General features: G+C 64.4%; 1 protein-coding gene across 5 annotated transcripts; it reads left to right on the top strand.

Moving 5' to 3' along the window:
• The first annotated feature begins 1 nt into the window (after position 1).
• TIMM10B (translocase of inner mitochondrial membrane 10B) lies at positions 2 to 4732 on the top strand. 5 transcript variants are annotated; one of them, XM_075125467.1, is made up of 4 exons: positions 1357 to 1506; positions 2325 to 2640; positions 2723 to 2818; positions 3088 to 4732. In XM_075125467.1, exons 2-4 carry the CDS (start codon positions 2611 to 2613, stop codon positions 3361 to 3363), a joined length of 402 nt encoding a protein of 133 aa, XP_074981568.1. In that variant the 5' UTR covers positions 1357 to 1506; positions 2325 to 2610; the 3' UTR covers positions 3364 to 4732. The 5 variants fall into 5 exon arrangements, with proteins under 5 accessions (XP_048723664.1, XP_048723833.1, XP_074981568.1 ...); XM_048867707.2 differs by lacking the exons at positions 1357 to 1506; positions 2325 to 2640 and adding an exon at positions 2 to 142; XM_048867876.2 differs by lacking the exons at positions 1357 to 1506; positions 2325 to 2640 and adding an exon at positions 52 to 142 and having other exon boundaries at positions 2752 to 2818.
• The last annotated feature ends 5499 nt before the right edge of the window (positions 4733 to 10231 follow it).

The following is a 10231-nucleotide window of genomic DNA, read 5'->3' as shown; positions in this document are numbered from 1 at the left end:
TTCTAACCGCTAGGACGGAAGTGACGTCTCAAACCAGGCCGGGTCTGGCGGAGAGGTGAGTCACGTGATCTCTGCAAAGCGTCGGGGTAGGTCACGTGCCCTAGGGATGGAGGCGACGGGGGAGCAGCAGCAGCTTCGCAGCGTGAGTGGGGGCGGGGGGGGACAGTGGGGGCGGGGCGCTGGGAGCGGGTGGGGGGTGGATGTGACGGCGGGGGAGGCTCGGGAGGAGGGGGGAGGCTGGCTGGGGGAGGCCGACGGCGGGGGAGGCCAGGGGGGAGGCTCGGAGACGGCGGGGGAGGCTGGGGGGTGGAAGGGGGAGGCTCGGGGCCGGCGGGGGAGGCCAGGGGGGAGGCTCGGAGACGGCGGGGAGAGGCTGGGGGGGCGGAGGGGGGAGGCTGACGGCGGGGGAGGCCAGGGGGGAGGCTCGGAGACGGCTGGGAGAGGCTAGGGGGGCGGAGGGGGGAGGCTCGGGGCCGGCGGGGGAGGCCAGGGGGGAGGCTCGGAGACGGCGGGGAGAGGCTAGGGGGGCGGAGGGGGGAGGCTCGGGGCCGGCGGGGGAGGCCAGGGGGGAGGCTCGGAGACGGCGGGGAGAGGCTGGGGGGGCGGAGGGGGGAGGCTGACGGCGGGGGAGGCCAGGGGGGAGGCTCGGAGACGGCGGGGAGAGGCTGGGGAGGCTGGCTGGGGGAGGCTGACGGCGGGGGAGGCCAGGGGGGAGGCTCGGAGACGGCGGGGGAGGCTGGGGGGGCGGAGGGGGGAGGCTCGGGGCCGGCGGGGGAGACCAGGGGGGAGGCTCGGAGACGGCGGGTGGAGGCTGACGGCGGGGGAGGAGGCTCGGGGGAGACGGTGGGGTGACAGTTGGAGGCTGTGTGGGCGGCGGGGGGAGGCTGGGGGACAGTTGGAGGCGGGGGGGAGGCTGACGGCTCGGGAGGCTGGGCGAGACAGCGGGGGAGGCTGGGGGACAGTTGGAGGCGGGGGGAGGCTTGGGGCCGGCAGGGGAGACGGCGGGTGGAGGCTGACGGCGGGGGAGGAGGCTCGGGGGAGACACAGCCTCGGGGGTTGGAGGCTGTGTGGGCGGCTGGGGGAGGCTGGGGGACAGTTGGAGGCGGGGGGGAGGCTGACGGCTCGGGAGGCTGGGCGAGACAGCGGGGGAGGCTCGGGGGAGGCTGGGGGACAGTTGGAGGCGGGGGGGAGGCTGACGGCTCGGGAGGCTGGGCGAGACAGCGGGGGAGGCTCGGGGGAGGCTGGGGGACAGTTGGAGGCGGGGGGAGGCTTGGGGCCGGCAGGGGATGCTGGGGGACAGTTGGAGGCGGGGGGGGGGGGGCTGGGCACTGAGCTGCTGGCCAAGGAGCTGGGGGCCCTCGCCCCGAGGGTGGTGGGCGCTTTGTGGGGCTTTTCTCACGCCCCGCTGCGCTGCTCCGACATGGCAGGCTGGAGGGGCCGTTTCCCAGCCAGCGACTCCGGCTCCTGCAGGCAGGGCCAGGCCCGGTGTCACCCCACCCCCCTCAGGTGTGTGCCTGAGCTGCTCCAACCCTGCGGTGCTGGGGCCTCTGCAGCCTGCCTGGGCAACTTGTTCAAGCCTCCCACCCCACAGCCAGGGTGTGTCCTCGTGCTCGACCCAAGCTGCCCTGGGCGTGATTTAACCCTGATTCGCCCCCCTGCGCCGGCCCAGGATCCTGCTGTGGCCACGCACACGGACCGAGTCACCTCACTGCTTAGCGGGACCATATTTCCCAAAGGGAAAAAGGGACACCACAGCGGTCTGGCCCAAGCCGTTTGCCCAAGCCCTCGTCCCCCCAGGAGCCCAGAGTCGCTGGAACGCTGCCTTCCCGCCCTGCACTGGGCTGGCATCGCCACTCGCCCCCCCCATATTCCACCACACCACACTCTTTTGACAAAAGGGCATTTGTCCAGTTTGCTCTTGCCAGCTGATCAAGTCAGCAGCAAACAGGACAAATACCCACTTCTGCCAAAAAACATCGGGATGGCCAGGACAGGGCTTAAAAAAGGGGCTGTCTGGGCCAAAACGGGAGGTATGGTCGCTGGGAGCTCATGTTCTGATCGTTATCCACCCGCCCAACCCCCAATCTCTTTCTGGGTTGCTGCTTCCTGGGGCCCAGTCCCCAGCCTGTCTGTGTGGCTGACATTTGCTATTCCCAGATGCACACAGCCACGTTTAGCTGTGTTACTGCATATTGCTTGCTGGCTAAGCTCCCAAGCGATGGAGCCCGCTTTGTATCAGGGACCTGTCTGCTGCATTGTTCACCACTCCCCCAGTCTTCGTTTTCCCCGCAAAGTTTATCTGTGACAATTTTGTTTTTTTCTAGGTGATTGGCACAGATGTTAAATAGTATAGGGTCAAGAACTGACCCCTGCAATTCCCTGCTGAGAACAGACCAGCTCAATGACGAGTCCCCATTTACAATCATATTTCGAGGCCTCTTGCTTATCCAGTTTTTAATGCAGTCAGTACAGCGGCTGCCTCAGACTCCCTTAGCAAAGGAAACGGGTGTAAGCCCAGTCGCCCTGAGCGCACCGTAGCCACCCCGCGGGAGTGGGATCTGCTTTGTGCCAGCAGAGCTGGCTCTCCAGCCAGGCGGTGGGCTACCAGTGATGAGAGTCAGAACAGCAGCTCTGCCAAGGGTGAGGGATCTGTGGGGAGCCGGTGGCTGGGGCAGTGCCTCAGAGTCAGGGTCTGACCCCCCCACTGCTGCTCTTGTTCCAGCTGCGGGATTTCCTTCTTGTCTACAACAGGATGACGGAGCTCTGCTTCCTGCGCTGCATCTCCAACCTGAACTACCGGGCGCTCACCAGGGAGGAGGTGAGCTCTGGACGCTGCCCAGGCATGAGGGCTGGGGGGGAGCTCTTCCCGGAGCACAGCTGGCCTGCTCATTCCCTCCAGGCCGAGGAGCTGTCCATTCCTAGCTCTGCATCCCAGAGCCGTGGGCTGTCCAGCTTCGTGGGCACGGGTATTGAGGATGGCAGGGTGCCTTTGTGGAGGGGGCCAGGCAGTGGGAGCTGTGGGCAGGAATGGGAATCTGCTCCCCATGGAGCTGGGACCCTCATGACATCCGTGGTTTGTCCTTGCAGGAGGCCTGTCTAGATGGCTGTGCTGGGAAGCTCGTCCACTCCAACCACCGCCTGATGGGGGCCTACGTGCAGCTCATGCCCTCCATTGTGCAGCGCCGCATCTCGGACTACGAGGCCCCTGCAGCCCAGGCGGTGCCAGGCTCCAGCCCGACGCAGGTCCCTGGTGCTGCCCCTGCGGCCCTGCCTGCAGCAGTTGGCACGGAAACCCACCCTAGCCAGCAGGTGGCTGCCAGTCTCCTCGCTGCCGCTGAGAGCGCTCCAGATGCCGTCAGCTAGTACCCTACTGCCTCCCGGCGTTGCGTGGTCCCCCATGGCTGCACCCTGGACTTGGGCCTGGGTGTGAAACAGTCTCTCGGGGGCACTGCAGCCGCACCCTGGGCTGGGCCTCCTCCCAGCGCTGGATCCAGCCCAGATGGGCACTCCCTCCCTCTCCAGTCGGGACTGGGCTGATTAGTGTCAGCATCAGAGCTTCCCAAGCTGCAGCCTGGGCCTCCTGACAGCAGAGCCATGCAAGCTCCAGCTGCGTTTGGGCCAGGCCAGCCTGTCTAACGCTGGGGCGCTGAGCAGCACGGGTGGGACCTTCCAGCTGCTCGGGCCCATTGCCCTCTGGAGCAGCCTGTGGAAGTGCCCTGCTGAGGGCTCATTAGTCACAGCAGCAGCTCTCAGCCAGGCTCTCTGGCCCCAGGGCAGGGTTTTCTCTCTGTCCCTGGAAGGCTATTTCCTATTCCCACTAGATCAGTGTCCTCTTGATTCCCTGGGTGTGTGGGATGCCTTGGGCATGGCCAAGCCTGCTCACCCCGCTGTTAGCCTCCTGCAGCAAGCACACAGCTGCTGGAAGGGCCTGGGAGCTCTCCCAGGCTGTCGTTTCTCCTCGGCCTGTCCCTGTCCATAGGGCCCTTGCATGGATCCAGGAGCCGGCAGAGACCAGCCCCAACCAGACCCTGATTGTACCCCATGGCTACTCGGTCTCTGCTCCATTTCGACACTGAGTCACTAGAGCAAGCCCTGCCCCCTTGCCCCACTCCCCAGGGCCTGGGAGACAAGGGGGTTACTCTAAGGAGAGGCGCTCCACCACAGGTTCCCGTACACCAGGCAAATGGAGCTTGTGTGACCCCACAAGAGTGAGGGGCGTGTCTTGCACCCTTCCTGGGAAGGCCCCTGTCCGCCAGCCCTGCGCCAGTCCCATGTATCCAATGCACGACGCTCTGAGGTTGAGCATGGGGCTGCGGCACTTGTCACGCATTGACAGGCTCTGCCCTGCTTTTAAACAGTTGTCCTGGGAGTCATTCTTAATGCACCAGGCCCTGCTCCGCCCCCAAGCAGGCCACGGAGCCGCAGCACCCGCTGGACTGGGCCTGAGGCAGGCTCCTGCTCAGAGATCCCTCACGGCCTCGGGGAGCACAGCAAATGACAAGCCGGTTGGGTTGGAACGAGGGGGTAGCGCCTGGGTGTGGTGTTAGGAAAGGTGGGAGCCGTGGCCTGAAGCACCCTGCTCTGCTGAGGTCCAGCTTGTCTCTCGCTGGATGGCTGCAGCACCTATCTCCGCTCTCTGTCCCTGGGAGGAAAGCCTCTGTCCCGCTCCGGGGCGGCCGTGCCAAGTGGAGTGCACAGAGCTGTACACAGGTAATAAAGAGATTAACACAAAGCTCGCTCGTTTGTTTCAGGCTTCCTACAGGGCCCTCAGCTCTTGCATCCCCCTGCCAGCTGGGCCTGAGCCTGCTGGGCACAGGACTGGTTCACGCAGGTCCCAGCCCTGTCCCTGGACATTGTGCTGGGTCGGCTCCCCCTGCACCCCCCTGGGTTCTGTGCTGGGTCTGCTCCCCCACTTCCTTCCCCCTCGCCCCCCCGGAATGAGGAGGAGTCCTTGACAGTAACAGGGAACAAATGTATGGAGGAGGGAAGGAAACACTTCTTAACTCAGTCACAATTGGCCTGTGGAACTCACTGCTACCAGGTCCCCCTGGGCCAGTAGCTGAGCAGGATCCAGGCATGTCTATAAAGCAGCTGGTTCTGGCTATGTCAGAGGTGGTAGCCGGGTGGGCTGGGACCCAGGCGCTGAACCTAGCTGGCAGTTGCAGTCAGATAACCAGTGTCCCAACACCCACAATGTGACCCCCATGTGGCACCGTTGCAGCTTTAGCACCCACTTCCCCTTCCCCAAAAAACCCCCACAGCACCGCACTGGGGAGCAGTAGGTCTGGAGGCTGGGAGAGGGCGCAGGAGCAGCCCCTGAAACAGGCAGGCAGCTCGGTGATGAGCTGGCACTTTTGGGGCAAGGAGCCATGGGGGGGTATTCTGTGGGGGTCAGATGGGGCAGTTCAGAGGAGAAGGAGCCATGGGTGGGGCTGTTCTGTGGGGGGTGAGATGAGGCAGTTGGGGGGGGAGAGGAACCATTGTGCTGGTGAGATGGGGCAGTTTGGAGGGGGAAGGGACCATGTGGTGGGTGAGATGGAACCGTTGGTGGGGGGGCGGGGCTGTTCGGGGGGGTGAGATGGGGCAGATGGGGGGAAGGAGCTGTGGGGGCAGGGCTGTTCTGGGGGGTGAGGTGGGGCAGTTTTGAAGGAGCTTTGGGGGGTGGGGCTGTTCTGGAGGGTGGGGTGGGGCAGTTGGGGGGAAGGAGCCGTGGGGGGCGGGGCTGTTCTGGGGGGGGTGGGGTGGGGCAGTTGGGGGAAGGAGCCGTGGGGGGCAGGGCAGTTCTGTGGGGGGAGGGTGGGGCAGTTGGGGGGAAGGAGCTGTGGGGGGCGGGGCTGTTCTGCGGGGGGAGGGTGGGGCAGTTGGGGGGAAGGAGCTGTGGGGGCGGGGTAGTTCTGTGGGGGTGGGGTGGGGCAGTTGGGGGGAAGGAGCTGTGGGGGGCGGGGCTGTTCTGGGGGGGGTGGGGCGGGGCAGTTGGGGGGAAGGAGCTGTGGGGGGCGGGGCTGTTCTGGGGGGTGGGGCGGGGCAGTTGGGGGGAAGGAGCCGTGGGGGCGGGGCTGTTCTGTGGGGGGTGGGGTGGGGCAGTTGGGGGGAAGGAGCCGTGGGGGCGGGGCTGTTCTGTGGGGGGTGGGGTGGGGCAGTTGGGGGGCGGGGCTGTTCTGGGGGGGAGGCTGGGGCAGTTGGGGGGAAGGAGCTGTGGGGGGCGGGGCTGTTCTGCGGGGGGAGGGTGGGGCAGTTGGGGGGAAGGAGCTGTGGGGGCGGGGTAGTTCTGTGGGGGTGGGGTGGGGCAGTTGGGGGGAAGGAGCCGTGGGGGGCGGGGCTGTTCTGGGGGGGGTGGGGCGGGGCAGTTGGGGGGAAGGAGCTGTGGGGGCGGGGCTGTTCTGTGGGGGGTGGGGTGGGGCAGTTGGGGGGAAGGAGCCGTGGGGGCGGGGCTGTTCTGTGGGGGGTGGGGTGGGGCAGTTGGGGGGAGGGGCTGTTCTGGGGGGGAGGCTGGGGCAGTTGGGGGGAAGGAGCTGTGGGGGCGGGGCAGTTCTGTGGGGGGAGGGTGGGGCAGTTGGGGGGAAGGAGCCGTAGGGGGCGGGGCTGTTCTGGGGGGGTGGGGTGGGGCTCTTCTATGGGGGGGTAGTTGGGGGGGAAGGAGCCGGGGGGCGGGGCTGTTCTGGGGGGGTGGGGTGGGGCTGTTCTATGGGGGGGTAGTTGGGGGGGAAGGAGCCGGGGGGCGGGGCTGTTCTGGGGGGGTGGGGTGGGGCTCTTCTATGGGGGGGGTAGTTGGGGGGGAAGGAGCCGGGGGGGCGGGGCTCTGCGGGGGCGGGGCCAGCCCATCGGGGCGGGGCGATTTTCGCGGCCGCCTCGCGCCCTGCGACCGTTGCTCGTTCCCGCCCCGCGGGGCCGCCGCGTCCCTGGCAACGGCCGGGCGGGGTCGTGGGGCGCCGAGCGCGCGGTGGGTGCGGCCGGGCCCCTCCTCGGTCCCCCCCCGGTCCCTCCTGCGCCCCGCCCCCCCCCGTGCCCCCCCGTGTCCTCTCCTTCCCTCCCCCCCTCGGTTCCCCCCCCGGGTCCCCTTCTGCCATCCGCCCCCCTCCGCCCCCCTCGTTCCCCCTGCCTCCTGCCCCGCCCCCCTCGGTCCCCACCCCGCCCTCTCCTTCCCTCCCCCACCCCGCCCCCCCTCGGTCCCTCTCCGGGTCCTCTCCTTCCCCCCTGCCCCCCGCCCCGCCCCCCGCGGTCCCCCCCGGTTCTCTCCTTCCCCCCGCTTTCCCCCCTCAGGTTCTCTCGTTCTCCCCCGCCCCCCCACCCTGCCCCCACGGTTCCCTCTCGGGTTCTTTTGTTCTCCCCCACCCTGCCCCCCGCATTCCCCCCGGTTCACTCCTTTCCCCCGCGCCCTCCTGGTTCTCTCCTCCCCCACCCTACCCCCTTGGTCCCCCCCCCAGTCCTCTCCTTCTCCCCGCGCCCCCCCGGTTCTCTCGTTCTCTCCTGTCCCCCTTGCCCCCCATGGTTCCCCCCCTGGTTCTCTCTGAGGTCCTCCCCCGGTTCTCTCGTTGTCCCCTGCCCCCTCAACCTGCCCCCCCCGCGGTCCCCCCGGTTCTCTCCTTCCCCACTCCCCTCCCCTGCCCTCCCACCCCCACGCTTCCCCCCACTCCTCTCCTTCCACCCCGCCCCTGCTCCGCCCCCGAGGTCCCCCCACTCCTCTCATTCCGCCCCTTGCCCCCCCCCACTCTGCGCCCCATGGTACCCTTGCCCCCCACTCCGCCCCCTGAGGTCCTCTCTTTCCCCCCCACTCCTCCGCCCCCCTCCTTCCCCCTCGCCCCCCACTCTGCCCCTCGAGGTCCCCTCGCCCCCCCGCTACTCTCCTTCTCCTCCGCCCCCCCCACTCTGCCCCCCTGAGGTCCTGTCATCCCCCTCCTTCCCCCTCACCCCCTTCACTCTGCCCTCTGAGGTCCCCTCACCCCCCCTTCCCCTCCGCTCCTCTTGTTCCCCCCTGCCCCCGCTCTCCCCCTGAGGTCCCCTCACCCTTCCGCCCTGCCCCCACTCCTCTCATTGCCCTGCCTTCCCCACTCTGCCCCCCGGGTCCCCTCCCCCGCCTGCTCCTCTCGTTCCCCCCACCCCTTCCCGAGGTCCCCCCGGTCCCCGCACTCTGCCCCCCCCAGGTCCGCTCCCACTCTGCCCCCCGGCTCCTCTCATTCCCTCTGCCTCCCCCATCAGGCCCCCTCCGGCTCCCAATGCTCTCCTCCCTCCCTCAGTGCCCCCATCACCTATCGCCCCCCAGCTTCCCTTCACCTTCCTCTGCCCTGTCCCTCCAGCCCCCAGTGCTCTGTCCCCCCTCTGCTGCCCCCCATCACCTATCCCTCCACTCACCTACGCTTTATCCCACTACCCAGCATCTCCAGTTCCCCCATCACCATCTCTGTGCCTCATCATTGACCTACCCACCGCACCCCTGATCACCACACCTCCACCATCCCCTACTGCCTGCTCCTCCCAGCACCTCCAACCGCTCCCTCCTGCTGCCCCATCACTTACCCTGTAAGGGACCAGTGCGAAGGCAGTTTGGCCTAGTGGTCACAGCCGAGCTGAGGTCCACACGTCAGGGATGGTATCAGTGAGCAGAGGTCAGAGGAATCGCTAGAGCTGGGTTCAGTAAGCAAGAGTTGAGGCCAGAGTCAGGCTGGGATCGGAGACCAGAAGCCAAGGTGAAGTCTGAAGTCAGGCTCTGCAGACCTGGGTTGTAGGCCACAAATCTTTACATTATCCCTCTTCTTCAGGGGCAGCCTTCCTATGGATGGGCACTGGGCTTGGCTTATCCAGGTGGTCCAGATGAAACCTTTTTACCGTCTCAGGGTATGGACATGGGCAATGAATTCCCAGGAGTGTTCTTTAGTTCTCCCAATTGGTTAGGGAATACAGTCTCCTTCACTGCAATATAGAGTCAAGGACAGAGTGGACCATATATTCCTCATGCCCTTGGAGCTGGACTGGCAGGGGTGGCTGTTGGGATAAATCAGGAAAAGGGTCCTATGTGTTAGGTTTCAGGAGGGATACGTGGAAATTATTAGGAACCATTAAAAAGGGGATAGAGAATAAGACAGAGAATCTATTATTGCCCTTATATAAATCCATGGTACGCCCACATCTTGAGTACAGTGTACAGATGCGGTCTCCTTGTCTCAAAAAAGATATACTGGCATTAGAAAAGGTTCAGAGAAGGGCTACTAAAATGATTTGGGGTTTGGAATGAGGAGAGATTAAAGAGGCTAGGACTTTTCAGCTTGGAAAAGAGGAGACTGGGGGATATGAGAGAGGTATGTAAATTCATGAGTGGTGTGGAGAAAGTGAATAAGGAAAAATTATTTACTTGTTCCCATAATATAAGAATTAAGGGCCACCAAATGAAATTAATGGGCAGCAGGTTTAAAATAAATAAAAGGAAGTTCTTCACACAGCGCAAAGTCAACCTGTGGAACTCCTTGCCTGGGGAAGTTGTGAAGGCTAGGACTATAACAGGGTTTAAAAGAGAACTAGATAAATTCATGGAGGTTAAATCCATTAATGGCTATTAGCCAGGATGGGTAAGGAATGGTGTCCCTAGCCTCTGTTTGTCAGAGGGTGGAGATGGATGGCAGGAGAGAGATCACTTGATCATTACCTGTTAGGGTCACTTCCTCTGGGGCACCTGGCATTGGCCTCTGTCAGCAGACAGGATACTGGGCTGGATGGATCTTTGGTCTGACCCAGTATGGCCGTTCTTATGGTCTTATGAAAACAGATCGAGGGAGCTGCAATTTGAAGGTGACAGGGTGGATTTGCTAACCTATCCAGAAAGGTCTGAGAAACTGGTGGTCTAGCTTGTGAGATGGCGTGTTTATATGGAGGCGCGTTGCTGCGAGTCAGACTTTTCGACCCACTGTGAAAACTGGGTCTTCCTGGTGTGAATGGTCTGAGTACCACTTATTTTCCTTTTTTGTGTCTTCAAGGTGGTCCTTAAGCTCCTCCTGGATATGATGAATTTATTTGATCCAGTTGGCAGTGGCGGGGTTTGGAGAGGCTGCTGGCAAGGCCAAGTGGAAACAAGGGTGAAACCTGTAATTTTCAAAGAAGGTGCTCTGCCCCGTGCAGGCCTGGTCAGTGTTGGATGAGAACTTGGCATGAGGAAGGAGGGAGAACCAGTTATCTTGATGGTAGTTGACAAAGCACCTTAGGTATTGCTCTAATACTTGGTTCACCTTCTCTGTCTGCCTAT

The sequence above is a fragment of the Caretta caretta genome, chromosome 1 (assembly GCF_965140235.1).
Source record: "Caretta caretta isolate rCarCar2 chromosome 1, rCarCar1.hap1, whole genome shotgun sequence".
Classification (NCBI taxonomy): Eukaryota; Metazoa; Chordata; order Testudines; family Cheloniidae; genus Caretta; species Caretta caretta.
This window is presented reverse-complemented; position numbering and strand designations above follow the sequence as displayed.